Genomic DNA, 18,105 nt, shown 5'->3' with positions numbered 1-18,105 from the left:
GAATTTCGTCCCGGTAATGTAGACCAATGGGTCTACCATATCCATTTTAAATCTTTACATTATCGCTTCTTTCCCGGAAAAGACCCAAACCCCTACAGGAGTGGAAAGAAGTAACCCCTAAGGCAGATCTATCTCCTCACTAAACCTTACCAGTAGGTCCCGTACAACTTAAAGAAAGGAGAAAATAAAATGGATGATCAGTAAGGGGGGGAAGGGGGAGAAGGAAATAGAGGGGAGAGAAGAAGAAAAAAAAAAAAAGAAAAAGGGGGGGGGGGGGGGAGAATCATTGACAGGAATTCTTAATGCACGTATTCGGGAGAGGGGGTGGGAATACCACCAACTACCCTCTCCGGCTTCTATATCTAGGTATCAGTGCAGGTCCACCAAACCGTTAGTTTTTTTCCCGGACTGGGCATCAAAGTCGCTTTTAGCTCACAGTCTTTGTAAGATCACGGTAAGCCGAAGAATCTCGAAACTTAAGCCAATCATCCCAGATATATGTAAATCTGGAAATTCTATCTTGTGCGTTGTATATCAGCTCCTCCATCGCTGAAATGTGGTCAATGCGTGTCACCCACTCCTTAATAGATGGTGACCTCACAGCTCTCCAGTGGACAGGTATGCAGAGCCTAGCTGCGTTAATCATGTGTATCGCTACTGATCCACTGTATCGTTTCTTGGAGATTTTTGAGAGATGGAGAAGATATTGTTCTGGGGAAAACTCCAGGGGTAGCGAGGATACTTCAGTCGTCACCCTGTGAACCTCCCTCCAGTAAAGTTGGATAATCGGGCACTCCCACCAGATGTGGAGGAAAGAGCCTGTGTCCTGTCCACTTCTCCAGCACTGATCCGACACAGACGGAAAGAATTTGTGGATAAGATCTGGGGTCCTATACCATCTAGTCCTAATCTTGTACCCGTTCTCTTGGGTGTTCACATTAAGCGAGCCTTTATGTATGTACCAGTGAACTCGTTCCCAGCTCTTTGCTTCAATTTGTTTGCCCAGCTTATTTTCCCAAAAGGAATGCTCCTTCTGCATAGCCGCAGAAGGGTTTGCGAACATGGATGCATATAATACCGAGATCACATGTCTTTGAGGAGCCGTGCCCACGCATAAAGACTCAAATGCCGTGATCTTTGGGTTGTCTAAAAAATGCTGTATCTGAAGGTAGGGCATAAGGGGAAAGTCTCCAGTCCGAGACATCAAGGACAGCTCTCTTATGGAGCAAAATTTACCCCTAAAGAAGAAGTGCTTGGCCAGCATTTCCGAGTGGGGCCACGTGCTCATCAAGTAAGATCCATCCATTCCCGGCTGAAAGTCGGGATTCCCTCTAAGGGGAGTAATGCCACATTCCGTCGCCGAGATTGAATGTGCTCCACAGGCTTTCACAAAAGCCTTCAAGGTTGCCCCAACCAGAGGGTGGGACTGAGCATCGGGCTTCCAATGCTTCCTGGACATCCAAGGCACCTTGCTCAGATCTGACCCAGTGACCATGCTCTCCAAAAGTACCCAACTTTTGTGTCGGGTGTGTATCCTCCAGTCCACTACTCTCGTCAGGTGCGTGGCCCAGTAGTATCTCTGTATGTCCGGGAGGCCGATGCCCCCATCTAATTTCGGGAGCACCAATTTCGACCAGCTGATCCTTGGTCGTTTAGACCCCCACAAAAACTTGCTACATATCTTCTTGTATGTCGCAAAAAAGGGGGGCGGCAGGGAGATCGGCAGTGTCTTAGCACAGTCTTCTTATTACTTATGTAGCATTACCCCTGGAAGAGCTGCTGGTTTGTTTTGGACGGCATGTTACCTCGTGGCTCTTCCGCCATCCTAGGGTGTAAGGTGCATATAGCAGTAACGGAATGTCCACGACAGGTGTCTTTTGCTGTGCTCTTTATTACCCAGCCGGGTAAAAACATTAAAACTTGTGATGAAGAGTAGAGGTGAAGTAAAAGAAGAAGTAGCAGACTCAGGCGCAACAATAGGGAAACAGTCCTGCTCCCAACAATGCTTTGTATTCTTTGCCACTCTAGCCCGAGTGGGTATAGCGTACCTGGACAGGCCTACTCTCACTCTAATCGCTCTAACTTGAAGGAAAAGTCTCTGCCACAGACCCTCCTGAAATGAACTCAGGGAAAAGACCTCAGCCACAGGCCCTCTCTGTGATTGTGATTACAGAGATGATCCTCCTTTTGATAGAAATGCGTCTGGATCTCCTTCAGATACCGACTGAGAGGTAACCAGTCTCTCAGTGTCCGGCTACCTTGATCCTCGGTGGTTTGTCAAGACCCTATTGGATCTCCAGCCTCTCATTGGCTCTCCTCAGATGGACTCCCTCCCCAAACAGCTAACTCGCTTGGGATCTTCAGGATTGGGAACCCAGTCGACTACTGGGCTCCCGACCACGGCTCAAATGCTCTGGACCAACATGGTCCCGGAACCAGGTACACCGTGTGGCACGTACACCCCGGCCTGGAAGGCCATTATGCAGTGGCGCCGTGATGCGCGGTCACCCTAAAGGTGAGTGCCGCACTCCGAAGAAGAACCCAGAACAATGGTGTCTGCCCCATAAATACCCTCCCCCAGCATGCACAGCGAAGCTCAACTCTCCTGATTGGCTGCTGGGGAAGAGCACCCAAACCTCGACTCCACTGCTGCCCCCCATCGCCCTGGGGTAGGAACTACACCCCAGCAACAATAGACAGCCCACAGCATAGCCAAGCTGAGACAGAGACCAGTTTCAAACATAATGACTGGATCAGAGTCAGTTAACACTCTGATCCCTCTCTAAATTTGACTAGCACTGGTACCTTTTAAGTAAACAGGCGCTACTTATAATGCGCAGTGCTCTGGATGCCACCATGCCAGTGGTCACTGGCCAGAGGGAGGCCTGTAATGCTGCACAGTACTGGATGGTGATCTTGGGTCTGAGGGGTGGCCTGTAATGCACAGTTCCTTGGATGCCACCATGCCAGTGGTCACTGGTGAGAGGATGACTGTGATGCTGCACAGTGCTGGATGGTGGTCTCAGGTTTGAGGGATGGCCTGTAATGCACAGTGCCCTGAATGCCACTGTCAGTGGTAGGAGGAGGCCTGTAATGCGCACACACAGTGCTTTGGACAGACTGTGGTCTGAGGGGAGGCCTCAGGCCTGCTGTACTTGTAATGTTCACTAGAACTACACACTCAGTCTGCTCTCTGTTCTGGACATGGGCAGTCATCTCGTGAGTCGAAACTCGTGAGCGGGACAGTCTCATCGGGACTCTGTAGACCTGCATGTAATGCACAGTTCTGCTCTGGTCTCTGGCAGTCGTCATGGATAGTGCACACAGTCAATTCAACACGCTTTCTTCTTGGAAGCGGAAGCAGGCGGAGCTCCGTGAAAAACGGAAGTTAGCTCACGAAGGTAAACGTTCATATTTTCGTCCCATTTTCGTTTGTTAACGAAAACGTATTAGATTTTCTTCATAGTTTTTGTCAGTGGATGAAAATGTGCAGTACTTTTCGTTTAGTTTTCGTCACTTTAAAAATGGCGCTGACGAAAACTTTGACAAAATAGTTTTCGTTGATGAAATAATTTTTTACTTTCTGCTATAAAACATTCCCAATATTTTTTTTTTTTAAATATATAAAATCTTCATCCAGTTTAGGCCAATATGTATTCTCCCAATACGTGAATATTGATTGGTTTGCGCAAAAGTTATAGCGTCTACAAACTATGGTATATTTTTATTTTGAATTTGTACTAGTAATGGCGGCGATCAGCGACTTATAGCAAGACTGTGATATTACAGCAGACGAATCGGACACCTAACTGACACTTTTTGTGGACCAGTGACACTAAGGCCCCATACACACGATAGAATCCATCCGCTGAAAAATCCCAGCGAATGGGTTTCAGCGGATAGATCCTATGGTGTGTACAATCCAGCGGATCTGTTTCCGCTGATTTTTCTCCCATGCAATGGATTTCCAGCAGATAAATATTTGAAGACATGTCTTCAAATCTATCCGCTGGAATCCATCCCAACGGATTGATCCGCTGGTCTGTACAGACTCACGGATCAATCCATCCAAAGGGATCCCCCACATGCGTCGTAATGATTTGACGCATGCGTGGAATTCCTTATATGACTGCGTCGCGCACGTCGCCGCGTCATCATCGCGGCGACGGCGCGACACGTCATCGCCAGAGGATTTCGGCGCGGATTTCGATTCGATGGTGAGTACACTCCATTGCATCAAAATCCGCGCAAATCCTTGAGAGGATTTATCCGTGGAAACGGTCCGCTGGACCGTATCCGCGGATAAATCCTCTCCTGTGTATGGGGCCTAATACAGTGATCAGTGCTAAAAATGATGCACGGTCATTGTACTAATGACACTGGCAGGGAAGGGGTTAACATCAGGGGGCGATCGAAAGGTTAAATGTGTTCCCTGGGAGTGATTACTAACTGTGGGAATGGTGCTTTGACTGGGGGAATGTAAATATCCGTGTTCCTGATTAACAGGAACACAGGAGCTGCACATTCCCCTCTGACAGAGCAATGAATGAATGAATGAATGACTTGTATAGCGCTGCTCATGCGAACTGAATCGCCTCTGGGCGCTTTTTCCAGCCAGTGTCTGCTTGGCTGGTGCGGTCATTTTACCCCGTAGGATCGTGACACGCTTGGGACACACAGTCATACACACAGATATACATATATATACTGGGCCAATTTGGACAAGATCCAATTTACCTACCAGCATGTCTTTGGAGTGTGGGAGGAAACCGGAGTACCCGGAGGAAACCCACGCAGGCACAAACAAGCAGTGATTTGCTTGTAAACAAGCAGTGATTTGCCTTGTTTACAAAGGCAGACCGCCGTTCTGCCTTTCTCCTGAACGATCGGTGGACATCACTTCCGCCGGACCCGCTGACTGGACACATCGGGAGTCAATCACAGCAGGAATGGGTCGCCGGCGGCGCGCACACCTGCCCCAGACCCGAAAGGGTCAGATCACGTATGAGATTTGTACTCTGGAGCTGAGCGGCCGCCCTGCCGCAGTAAATCTACGGTGGGTGGTCGTTATGTGGTTAAGGTATCCTTGGCAATGGACATTGTGCTGGGGAAAAAACAGTTTGCAGGCAGGATAGATCCTCTTGCTTTGCACTGCACAATTTGCAAACGATGATTTATTGTCCTCCCTCATATGTATCTTACCAATTTTTGGTGCACCTTGTGGGTCACGGTAACAGTATTAACTGGTGATATTGCTATACTTGTTTTATTTTTTCATTTTAAATGTATGAAGTTGGGTTAATTGCTAAATATACATCATGTTGACGTGTGTGGGTTTTTTATTTATTTTTTTGGCAGAAAAAGTTCAAAATGAAATTGACAGAGTGATCGGATCAGCTGAACCCCAAACTGAGCACAGGAAGCAGATGCCGTATACTGATGCTGTCATTCATGAAATCCAGAGGTTTGCTGATATTGTACCTCTGAATCTCCCACATGCAACTGCTAAAGATGTCACATTTAGAGGGTACAACATTCCAAAGGTGAGTGTAAGATACAGTGTGTATCAAAAAGGCATGGGGCCTTGTGTCCAGGAACGGGGATTGGAGGCCATTTTTAGTACCCCACTATAGATACAGACAGTAAACAGCAGCATGCCAGGTTGTGGCTATGTAAGCCGTTTGGCATAACTTGGATATAGGGGAGACAGGCAGAGAACTGTGTAGGATTAATATCAAATAAATGGTCATGGACACAAGTCTAAACTGTTAGCCACATTGTGCTCAAACAAGGACATTCAGCATCATCTAGCCCTCCTTACTGCCCCTGGCTTGTCCTTTTTCATTTATTGGATATCGGCTATTTTAATCATGGAGGCTCAGTATCGCATGTGGGTGATGACCTGAATGCAAATACAGCCTGCCTAGAAATGCCCATTCCTCCTGGCATCCTCCACTAGATTTCTGGCAGGATCAGTAGTATGCTCTTTCATAGATTCAGTACTGTAAATGGATGTAGTCCCAATAAGATAGAAAGTATGTTACTGGCAGGATCGCCAGATGAATATAATAAGAAAAAGAACAAATATGACTATCACATCTAAGGACTAGTGTTCTGTGTCCAATGCTGCTTTATGCATTGACATTCCTCTCTAGAGCAAGTCTGTCCAGACATTGGTTTTGTACAGAACAGCCCCAAACCTCCTTTACTCGAGTCCCCCACCAGCACTCCTGACTCCTTAATCAATGCCCCCATTAGCAAGCCGCTGGGACAGCTGAGATTCTCGTGCATAACGCTGGATCGAGAGGGGGCTCAAATGAGTTTTCGGGGGCTGTGGGGGGTGAAAGCACAGGAAGGGACCCGATCGGCTCTGTCACTACTGACGGCTCTGATAAGTTGCAGAGATGGCCGAAGCACGGCAGGAGGTGGGCCCTTCTCCCACCCCGATAAAAGTAATCTTGCAGTGAACCCACTGCAGAGACCACTTTTATCAGAAAGAGGACCATCCGCCGTTTTAGAATATACCAAGGTTATGGCAGCTATGTCACACAGCCGCCGTATAATGACGGAGGGCTGTCTGCAAGTTAACTATTCGATACGACACAGAAGTTGGACTCAATGCAATTTTACTTACGCTAATTACAGTACAGAGTATAATGAAATGGAAGGGCTCTCGCGCTATCGATATTCTAAACCTAGGGGGCACTGCTGCAGTTACCTGAAATTGGTCCTAGCCAAAGGTGAAAGCAAATGAAATAAGTAATAGTGACTGCGCTGTGTGGGTGTAGAGGTTTTTTGTTTTTTTTGTTTTATCCCTCTACACCCACACAGCGCAGTCACTATTACTTATTTCATTTTCTTTTACAGTACAGAGTATGTTTTTCCAGACTTTTGAAGTTTAAAGGGTTACTAAAGGAAAACATTTTTTTTTATTTAAATTAACAAACGTTTTATACTTGCCTCCACTGTGCAGTTCATTTTACACAGAGTGGCCCCGTTCCTCGTCTTCTGGGGTCCCTCGGCGACTGTCTCTGGTCCTCCCCGCAAGAAATCACCACATTTATGCGAGAGAGCTCACATGGTGATGAGTCCTTGTGGGCGCGCTCCCATGATACAGCGAGCGGCCATAGCCGCTCACTGTATCACTCAGCCCCGCCCCTCGGCGCACCGTGTCACTGAATGTGATTGACAGCAGCGCCAGCCAATGGCTGCGCTGCTCTCAATCTATCCGCTCTAGCCAATCGGCGGCCAGGCTGAGCGGCGAAGAGGATCTCGGGACAGAGCATGTGACTTTTGAGGGGTCAGGTAAGTAAAACCGGGGCTCGGGGGGGGGGGGGGGGGCGGCATCATCATCAGATGTTTTTTCACCTTAATGCATAGATTGCATTAAGGTGAAAAATTGTCTTCCTTTACAACACCTTTAAAGCAGTAGTTCCCCCTCAAAAAAAAAATTAAGATTAGATTCATGATCATTTTGTCTAGGGGAATCGGCTAGTTTTTTTTAAAAACAAAGCAGTACTTACCGTTTTAGAGATACATCTTCTCCGCCGCTTCCGGGTATGGGTCTTCGGCACTGGGCGTTCCTTCTTGATTGACAGGCTTCCGACAGGCGCATCTATCGCGTCACGATTTTCCGAAAGTTGCCGAACATCGGTGCGCAGGCGCCGTATAGAGCCTGCGTTCGGCTTCTTTCGGCATCTCGTGACGCGCTGTATGCGTCGGTCGGATGCCTGTCAATCAAGTAGGAACGCCCAGTCCCGACCATCATACCCGGAAGCGCCGGAGAAGATGTATCTCTAAAACGGTAAGTACTGCTTCGTTTTTAAAAAAACTAGCCGATTCCCCTAGACAAAATGAGCATCAATCTAATCTTAATTTTTTTTTTGAGGGGGAACTACTGCTTTAAAGGTGTTGTAAAGGAAGACAATTTTTCACCTTAATGCAATCTATGCATTAAGGTGAAAAAACATCTGATGATGATGCCGCCCCCCCCCCCCGAGCCCCGGGGGAACTACCGCTTTAAGAAGACCGTCGCTTTCCTGAGCCCTTTCTCTGTGAATACTGTACCTAACAATGACCAGGATCTCCTGAGGAAGCTATTAGAGAAACGTGTAGTGATCCATTGGTGCTGGCATTGTGATCCCATCAGCTGGCCTTCAGATAGAAGACTACTGTTATGACAGCGTACTCGATATTCCAAAGGCCATCTGCACATATATGGGAGAATGTATATAATATTGCTCACCCACGCATTCATTTTTGTAACATGTGTTTATGATGATATTTAAATAACTTTTGATATTTTATTTGTTATCTTTTTTGAGTACCTCTTTCCCTACTGGGATTATAGTGGCAGCCTTAAAAGTCAGTGTTTCAATGTCTTCTTTGTTCTTGTTCACGTATTTGGATGTGGTGCCACGCATTGCGGATTTTGTCTCCATTTCTTCTTTAATGCAGTACAGAGTGTTTTTCCAGTCTTTTGAAGTCTAATGCCCCGTACACGGAAAAAAAATGACATTTTTAAAAACCTCATTTAAAATGATCGTGTGTGGGCTTCACATAGTTTTTTGTCTTCTGAAAAACGACCAAAAAAAAATTCGAACATGCTTAAATTTTTTAAAATGTCATTTTTTGTGTCGTAAAAAATTATCGTGTGTGGGCAAAAACGACGTTTTAAACCCGCACATGCCCAGAAGCAAGTTATGAGACGGGAGGTAAAACTACCATTCATAATGGAGTAAGCACATTCATCACGCTGTAACAGACAAAAAAAGCATGAATCGTCTTTTACTAACAAGTAACCAGCTAAAAGCAGCCTCAAGGTGAATGGAACTTCCCCTTTAGAGTGCCGTCGCTTTGTTCATCATTTTTCAAAAACGATGGTGTGTGGGCAACATAATTTTTAATGATGAAGTTGGAAAAAATTTGTTTTTTTTCATGATGAAAAATGACATTTTATTTCAAGACAAAAAGTGATCGTGTGTACGGGGCATAAGAAGACAATGACTTTCCTGAGCTCTTTCTCTGTGAATACCTAACAATGACTAAGGCTCGATTCACACCTATGCATGTTGCTTTTGAGCGTTTTTGCAATGCTTTTTGCGGTGCTTGCTGCGTTTTTTGACATGCGTTTTTACCGCGATTTGCATTTTGCGTTTTTTTTTAGCCAGTAATTTTTTTATTTTTTTTTTACATTTCCTTTAACAACCAGCTATAAACAGGTTAAAAAAACGCAAATCGCGGCAAAATCGCGGCACTTGCGTTTTTGATGCAGGTCCATTGAATTCTATTGCATGCAAAACGCTGCTTTTTGCAGGAAAAAAAGTCCCTGACCCTTTCGAGGCACAAAAAAGCATTGATGTGAACATGTTCCATAGGAAACCATGTTAAAAAATTTTGATGCATTTCTGCAAAATGCATCAAAAAAGCATTAGTGTGAATGGAGCGTTAGGAAACATGGAAGAGGGGAGGGCCTAGCTAAGACTAAACTAACTAAACAGGAAGGGGTGGACAGAGGGAGGAATCAACATTTCTAATAAAGTTGCAGTGGGCCAAAACCACAACTTGATGTCAGCATGCTACAAATAATAATGTCAAGCTGTTCTATACAAGACATATAAAATACACAAAGTGGGATAACTAGCATGCCACAGGTAAAAAAAAAAAAACTGGTCTGGTATGGATCTGGAGGGGAACCCCACGCTAAAATAAAAAAAAACAGCATGGGGTCCACCCGAAATCCATACCAGACCCTTATCCTGGCATGCAGCCCCCCCCTGAACCATACCAGGCCACATGCCCCCAACATGGGGGGGGGGTGCTTTGGGGCATGTGACGCCCATTGCCTATATAATAAATGTCAAAGCGCAGAGCGGGCATACAGCAGGAGGTGGAACATTCTTAATTCTTTCTATTTGTTGGGTCGCGGGCAGCGTGATTGATAATGGATTTACATCGAGGGACACTATTTTTTTTTGGGGGGGGGGGAAATGCGCTCGCTCGTCCCCCCTCCTTTTCCTGACCTGCCAGGCTTCATGTGCGGATACGGGTCTCTTATGGATTTTGGGGGGGACCCCACTCCAATTTTTGGGGGTTTATGTTGACGTGTTACTGCGAGTCATTTTAAATGGGATTGGACTTTTTATTTTTTTATTTTTTTCTAATTCAAATTTTTGCTGTAGCATGTTTTATGTATGCTACAGATGCACCACTTTACAGGCACATTAAGGGGACCCCCCAGGCCCTATATTTAAAGGAATTTTTCATTTTTATTGTTGCACTTGAAGCATAATTAAAGCCACTGCTCCTGAAAAAAATTATATATTTGATAAATGTCCAACAGGGCAGTACCCAAACCCCCATACACCTTTTATTGGCTACTTTTGTATAAGCTTTCAAAATGGGCACATTTTTCATGTTCAGCTCCCATAGACCTCAATGGGGGTTCGCTGTTTGGGTTAGAACATTTCCCCTATTCGAGAGTTCTGCTGCGAAAACCGGGGTGTTCCGCCCATCCATACTCATTCACATAGGAGAGGGGGCAATATCTGGGCCCCTTTAATATTAAAGGAAGTCCAATATTCTGATAAGATCCCTGCCTGCAAACCCCCTAGGGCAGTTTGCCTCATTACTAGTTCTTATGCCGTGTACACACGACCGTTTTTAATGTCATGGAAAAAAAAAAGTTTTTCTCGATGTGATTCTTGTCAAGCCTGCCTTGCATACACACGATCGTGAAAAAAAAATGCTTGAGCAAAGCGCGGTGACGTACAACACGTACAACAGCACTATAAAGGGGAAGTTCAATTCGAATGGCACCACCTTTTTGGGCTTGATTATACAAATTTCCCTTCTCATAACTTGCTTCTGAGCATGCACGTTTTTTTTTCCCCATCGTTAAAGCCTACACCTGACCATTTTTCACGACGTGAAAAACATCGAGAAAAAATAGAACATGTTCTAAATTTTTAATGCCCATTTTTCACGTAGCGAAAAATGCTCTGGAGCCTACACACAATTGTTTTTAATGACCAATTTAAAAAATGGCATTTTTCTCGTCATGAAAAACAGTCGTGTGTACGCGGCATTAGAGATAATAGTCAGCAAAGGAACAGAATACAGGTTATCAACTAACAATATAACAAACCACTCTAAATGGTATTTTTTACAGACCAAAAAGGAAAATACCTTTTAACCTTAAAACCTCTAAACACACTGTCACCCACTTCTCTCTGATGGATAGAGTTTTAGAACTTTAAAGCGGAGGTTGACACAAAAAGTGAACCTCCGCTTTTTGGATCCTTCCCCCCCTCAGGTGTCACACTTGACACCTTTCAGGGGGGAGGGGGGTGCAGATACCTGTCTAAGACAGGTATTTGCACCACTTCTGGGTTCGGATCCCCGCGGGGAATCCAGCCTGGCATGTCATCCCCCCCGCTGTCTTCTGGGAAACACTGTTCCCAGGAGAGAGCAGGGACCAGTGACGGCGCACCGCGATCCTCGCGCATGCGCAGTAGGGAATCGGGCAGTGAAGCCGCAAGGCTTCATTTCCTGATTCCCTCACCGAGGATGGCGGCGGAAGCAGCCGAGGACCGAGCGATTGCTCAGCCTCGGCTGCTGATATCGCTGGCGCGCTGGACAGGTAAGTGTCCATTTTTTAAAAGTCAGCAGCTGCAGTATTTGTAGCTGTTGGCTTTTAAAAAAAAAATTTGGCTGAACCTCCGCTTTAAGTAATATATTGCTAGTTCTGTTTACTGGGGAAATTCATACTCTCCACTTGTCTTGGTGGCCATTGTTACCTAGACAAAGATACATGGAAAGTCCTGAATTTTTAAGTTGCCACCTTAATGCCGCGTACACACCATCACTTTATGTGATGAAAAAAAACGACACTTTCTGTGAAGTAAAAAATTACGTTTTTGAAACTTCAATTTTCAAAGACGAAGTTGCCTACACACCATCGTTTTCTCACAATGATCTTGCAAAGTGAGGTTACGTTCCACCACGTTTTACCATTGAAGCTCGCTTCATAAGTAGCTTCTGGGCATGCGTGGATGAAAAAACGTCTTAGAAAACAACGTTTTTTGCTACACACGGTCAATTTCTGTGAAGTAAAAAGTGCACTTTTGAAAAACGACACATAAAATTGAAGCATGCTTCAATTTTTTTTGGTCGTTTTTTACAAGACATAAAACGACGTTTTCCCCCACACACGGTCAATTAAAGTGACGTTTTTAAAAACGTCATTTTTTTTCATCACATAAAGTGATGGTGTGTACGCGGCATTAGAAGTGTAGATAGGAATTATCCCAATAAGGCCACTTACAGTGACAGAGAGCCCCAATGGGTTATTTTCCCTCTACTGTTTTTTGTCCTGTTGGGAAGTTTTTTCCTTCACTTCCTGCTGTGAAGATACAGTAGGAATGGAAAGGAAATCTTCCCAAAAGAACAAAACTTGAGAGGAATTTAACCATTCCCTGCCATACCCAAAATATGAAAAACACATTAAATTGTTTTCCATAAGAAATACTGCATTTTGCATCATACTTATACTAAAGCACAACCACTTATAAATTATATTATTGTGTTTTTTTTCCACAGGGGACCACTATCATCCCATTGCTGACCTCTGTCCTTAGAGATAAAGCTTACTTTGAAAAACCAGATGCGTTTTACCCTGAACATTTCCTGGATTCAGAAGGAAATTTAAAGAAGAACGAGGCATTTATACCTTTCTCACTAGGTACAGTAATGTTCTTGGGAGCAGGTGATTGATGATGTTGGGTCATGTCAGTAATCAGTAAGATACATTCACACAGATCAAAGAAGGCTCTTAGTATTTCAAGACATTCCAATTGTGGTGAAAAGTATCCCTGTAAAGTAGATAGTAATAGTCGCAGTAATGTGGTCGATGGTAATGTGGCTTGAATAAGCTAGATGTTTTCTAGCTTATTCAAGCCACATCTTTCTGTCAATGGCTTAGAGCGCTGATCGGGAGTCGGACGGCTGCTGGTGTTCCAGCATGCATGTCTTACTGAAGCCGGTGTTCTGCCAAGCTGGTTCCTCCTATCGATATGGTTCCCTCTGGACTGCGCAGGAGAAATCCGAGCCAACGGAAATCTCAGAGCGGGAACAGCTGTTCGTCAGCTGTAGACGTGCTCGCTCCCGATGCCTGATTATACACGCCGCCGATGCTTGGTAATACACAGTGCTCTATAGTACACGCCGCAAGGGGCGGATGTGATATTGAGCAGTCCTTTTTTGGGGGATGGTTTTCTCAATAAAATACACATCTCGCACCTGCCCCTTGCTGTATAGAGCGGCGTGTATAACCAATCAAAAAACCACTGCTCAATATCACATCTGCCCCTTGCTGTATAGAGTGGCAAGTACGTGTATTACCAAGCATGTATAATCAGGCATTGGGAGCGAGCTTGTCTACAGCTGACAATCAGCTGTTGAGGCTCGGAGATTTCCGTGGCCTCCTACTGCTCATGACCAATAATTCGATGTTTCCGCGCTAGGACTAGGTGTTTGAACGCTGCTGCCTCCCCGTGGGTACCCTCAAATGAGGGTCAATAAATGTAGATGTTGACGTTTAGGGGAAATGGCGCTGCTAGCCTGGTACTGGGCTGTAAATCTCTAGGTTGTGGGCAAGTATATAGGCAAATAAATAATGTTGGGTTCCTTCCTGTGGTTTAGCTTGTATATGCAGCCACCATTAGGATATGAGGTCCCCCTTTTTATTGATTTGCAGTGTGTGACCGCTTGGTCCTCAGTTAATGTGTTGTTCCTATATGTCCTCCAAAACCCAATAAGAATGTTTGTGGGAAAAAAAGAAAAAATATAAAAAAAAAAATATATATATATATATATAGAAAGTTGCTATAAAGAAGGGGTAGTCAATTAACGGTACCCTAATACCAGTGAATGATTAGTGTGCAATGTCGATTACAATTGGACCTCAAATTGTCCACCAAAAATCTAATAAAAAACATAAATTAATCAAATATGTAAACCTTAAGTGGTGATCACTTCAAGTAAAAATATATATATGTTGGCCATGAAAAAGATATGTATGGCACAGTTGAAGTGAAATCTCGTTATCCGTGATAAGTGCTTCTTATCTAAATCATGCGTAAGGCATATAAACAGTTATTAGTGCTCAAACCATAATAAAAATGACAATATGAAATGTGATTTCATCAAGCAATAAAGAGATTTCACTTCAACTGTGCCATACATATCTTTTTCATGGCCAACATATATATATATTTTTACTTGAAGTGATCACCACTTAAGGTTTACATATTTGATTAATTTATGTTTTTTATTAGATTTTTGGTGGACAATTTGAGGTCCAATTGTAATCGACATTGCACACTAATCATTCACTGGTATTAGGGTACCGTTAATTGACTAGCCCTTCTTTATAGCAACTTTCTATATATATATATATATATATATATATTTTTTTTTTTATATTTTTTCTTTTTTTCCCACAAACATTCTTATTGGGTTTTGGAGGACATATAGGAACAACACATTAACTGAGGACCAAGCGGTCACACACTGCAAATCAATAAAAAGGGGGACCTCATATCCTAATGGTGGCTGCATATACAAGCTAAACCACAGGAAGGAACCCAACATTATTTATTTGCCTATATACTTGCCCACAACCTAGAGATTTACAGCCCAGTACCAGGCTAGCAGCGCCATTTCCCCTAAACGTCAACTCCTACTGCTCATGCTCCACGCCTGGCAGTCGAGGTAGGAACCTATCCGATGGAGGAACCAGCTCAACAAGACACCAGCCGAACAACATACACACACTGGCAGAATGTCAGATACTTTTTTTTTTTTTAAACTGGCAAATATCTCCCGACATTCTGCCCGTGTGTACGGGGCTTTAGGAACATACTCCAAAATGTATATCCACACAGGTAGCACAAACACCTTAATCCAATCATAGAGACAAAGGGGTAGATTCAGGTAGAATGGCTTATTTTTATGCGGGCGTAGCGTATCTCAGATACGCTACGCCGCCGTAACTTAGTGAGGCAGGTTCTGCATTCACCAAGAACCTGCGCCCTAAGTTATGGTGGCATAGCGTAAATCTGCCGGTGTAAGCGTGCCTAATTCAAATTGTGAAGAGGTGGGCGTGTTTTATGTAAATAAAAACACGACCCCACGTAAATGACGTTTTTTACTAACGGCGCATGCGCCGTCCGTGAAAGTAACCCAGTGCGCATGCTCCAAATTAACCCGATAAAAAGCCAATGCACAGCTCTATTCGCAAACGACTTACGCAAACAACGTAAAATTTTCGAAATTCGACGTGGGAACGACGTCCATACTTAACATAGGATACGCCTCATATAGCAGGGGTAACTTTACGCCGGAAAAAGCCTAACGTAAATGACGTAAAAAAATACGCCGGGCGGACGTACGTTTCTGAATCGGCGTATCTACCTAATTTGCATATTCCTCACGTAAATCTATGGAAGCACCACCTATCGGCCAGCGTAAATATGCAACTAAGATACGACGGAGTAAGAGACTTACGCCAGTCGGATCTTAGCCAAATTCCGGCGTATCTTGTTTTCTTAATACAGAAAAAAGATACGCCGGAGCAACCTAGGAGTACGCGGCATATCAATAGAATCAGAGGCGATTCAGTTTGCATGTGTTGCGCTTTACAAGTTTCTCACTCACTCAATCTACCCCAAAGAGTATAACTGGTTTGCAAGACACCTGGAAGAGGCCATCTATGTCAAACTGGAACAGCCATCTCTGAACAGGTATGGTGTGGGTGGCCTTCAACACCATCTGTCTTCCACATGTAATGTCATTGATCTAGCAAACTTTACATCGGACATGAACCTTCAATTCAAACCTTTGCCCAAACAAATCAAATGATTAAGACCTGTTCAGACTTCCTAACATTATGGGGTGGGATTATGTAATTTGAACAATGTGGTTCCACAACTTGCACCCCTTCCATTTAGTTTTTGGATATTCAGCATTCCATTCCATGGTAACTAGATATTAGGCACTCTGGTTCAGACATTCTTAGGCTTTTAACCTTTTTTACTTTCACTGTTAAAAACTTTTATTGGAGGAGATCAATGAGCTCCTATCGCAGATCTCATCTGCATTACTTTAATCAGGAATTACTTTGTTTTGAGAACTTGGGGCCAGCTTGACTCGCATTGTTCCACACTACTGTATCACACTGGCAGTTAGGGTTGCCACCCATCCAGAATTCACCCAGACAGTTCAGAGTTTTGAAACATGTGTCTGGGTTTCAGGCAGACTGAAACCCAGACACATTATTCAGACTGGGCTGTGGCTCCCCAAGTAACCAAGATAGTCACACACAAATCTGTTGTCTTCTGGGAGCTGAGGGCGGCTGTCTCGGGGGCAAGTTCAGCATCACTGGGGGGGCAGGGTAATGATGTCAGCAAGAGTAATTTGGCTACACCCACTTTTTGCTGCAACACGGCATTACTACTCTCCTTGAGGCACCCAAAGGTGTCCAAGGCCGTGAAAGTGTTCGGGTTTGGCTTGAAGAAAAGGTGGCAACCCTACTGACAGCTTGCATATTGACGGTATTCTGAAGTGTTAGCATTAAGTTTTAATATTTTCCTGTCCTTCACCAGGTAAGAGAAGCTGTGCCGGAGAAAACTTGGCAAAGATGGAGCTGTTCCTGTTTTTTACAACACTGCTGCAAAACTTCACCTTCCAGGCCCCTCCTGGTGCGAAGTTGGACCTGACCCCTGCACTGGGGTTCACCAATGCCCCCTTACCACATAAGATCTGTGCTATATCTCGCAGCTAGAAAAAAGCCAAGCCAATCTACAATCATGGTTGACCCACATGGAAAAATCAAGAAAAAACTGAATTAGTGAAAAACTTGAAATTAAAATCCACTTTTGTTTTGTTAAATTGCAGGGAGGCTTAGAAAAAAAGGTCATCGCAGATTCTTTTCTGAGAGTAGTGATGTTTTGTTGACTAGTCAAATTTTATTCAACTGTTACTGCATCTACAGCAGCTTCCTGTATTGGAAATCTGATTTAAAATACCCCTCACTTTTATACATGAATCTGTCTGTGGTTTGTAGGTCCTTATTATTTGATCCGCGTTTGTGCCAGTCAGTGAAGTTGGGACGTCACCTTTTGCTTAGGGTGACCACATTTCCAAACTGCCATTCAGGGACACCCCCCCCCCCCCTAAAAAAGATATATGTTTTTTTACATATTTTTTTGCGTATTTTGGGGGCAGGGGCGTATCATGAAATCAGCGGGCCCGTGTGCAAGATCAATCAAATGCTGCCACTGTGCCCCATCTAATGCCACCACTTGTGCCTCATGAAATGCAGCCACTTGTACCCCATCAAATGCAGTCACTTGTGCCCGTCAAATGCCACCACTGTGCCCCATCTAATGCCGCCACTCTTCCCATCATATGCCGCCACTGTTCCCATCAAATGCAATCACTTGTGCCCCATCAAATGCAATCACTTGTGCCCCATCAGATGCAGTCACTTGTGCCATCAAATGCAGTCACTTGTGCTGTTGCCATCAAATGCAGTCACTTGTGCCATCAAATGCAGTCACTTGTGCCATCAAATGCAGTCACTTGTGCCATCAAATGCAGTCACTTGTGCCATCAAATGCAGCCACTGTGCCCCATCTAATGCCGCCACTGTTCCCATCAAATGCCGCCACTGTTCCCATCAAATGCCGCCACTGTTCCCCATCAAATGCAGCCACTGTTCCCCATCAAATGCCACTACTGTGCCCCATCAAATGCTGCCAGTGTGTCCAGCAATTGTTGCTACTGTGCCCCATCAGATGCTGCCAGTGTGCCCATGAATTGTCGCTACTGTGCCCCCATCAGATGCTGCCAGTGTGCCCATGAATTGTCGCTACTGTGCCCATCAGATGCTGCCAGTGTGCCCATGAAATGTTACTACTGTGCCCCATCAGATGCTGCCAGTGTTCCCATGAATTGTCGCTACTGTGCCCCCATCAGATGCTGCCAGTGTGCCCATGAATTGTCACTACTGTGCCCCCGTCAGATGCTGGCAGTGTGCCCATG

General features: G+C 44.7%; 1 protein-coding gene across 2 annotated transcripts in view; it reads left to right on the top strand.

Moving 5' to 3' along the window:
- Positions 1–17,099, top strand: part of LOC120936143 (cytochrome P450 2K1-like) — a 42,913-nt gene extending 25,814 nt beyond the window's left edge. For both annotated transcript variants that reach the window (XM_040348282.1, XM_040348281.1), the window contains exons 8-10: positions 5,359–5,543; positions 12,601–12,742; positions 16,665–17,099. In XM_040348282.1, coding sequence (XP_040204216.1) covers positions 5,359–5,543; positions 12,601–12,742; positions 16,665–16,843 — 506 coding nt within the window. In that variant the 3' untranslated portion in view covers positions 16,844–17,099. The remainder of the gene's footprint in view (positions 1–5,358; positions 5,544–12,600; positions 12,743–16,664) is intronic.
- The last annotated feature ends 1,006 nt before the right edge of the window (positions 17,100–18,105 follow it).

This window comes from Rana temporaria, chromosome 4 (genome assembly GCF_905171775.1).
Source record: "Rana temporaria chromosome 4, aRanTem1.1, whole genome shotgun sequence".
Taxonomy (NCBI): domain Eukaryota; kingdom Metazoa; phylum Chordata; class Amphibia; order Anura; family Ranidae; genus Rana; species Rana temporaria.
The sequence above is the reverse complement of the archived record's forward strand: the minus strand, read 5'-3'. Positions and strand labels throughout refer to the sequence as shown.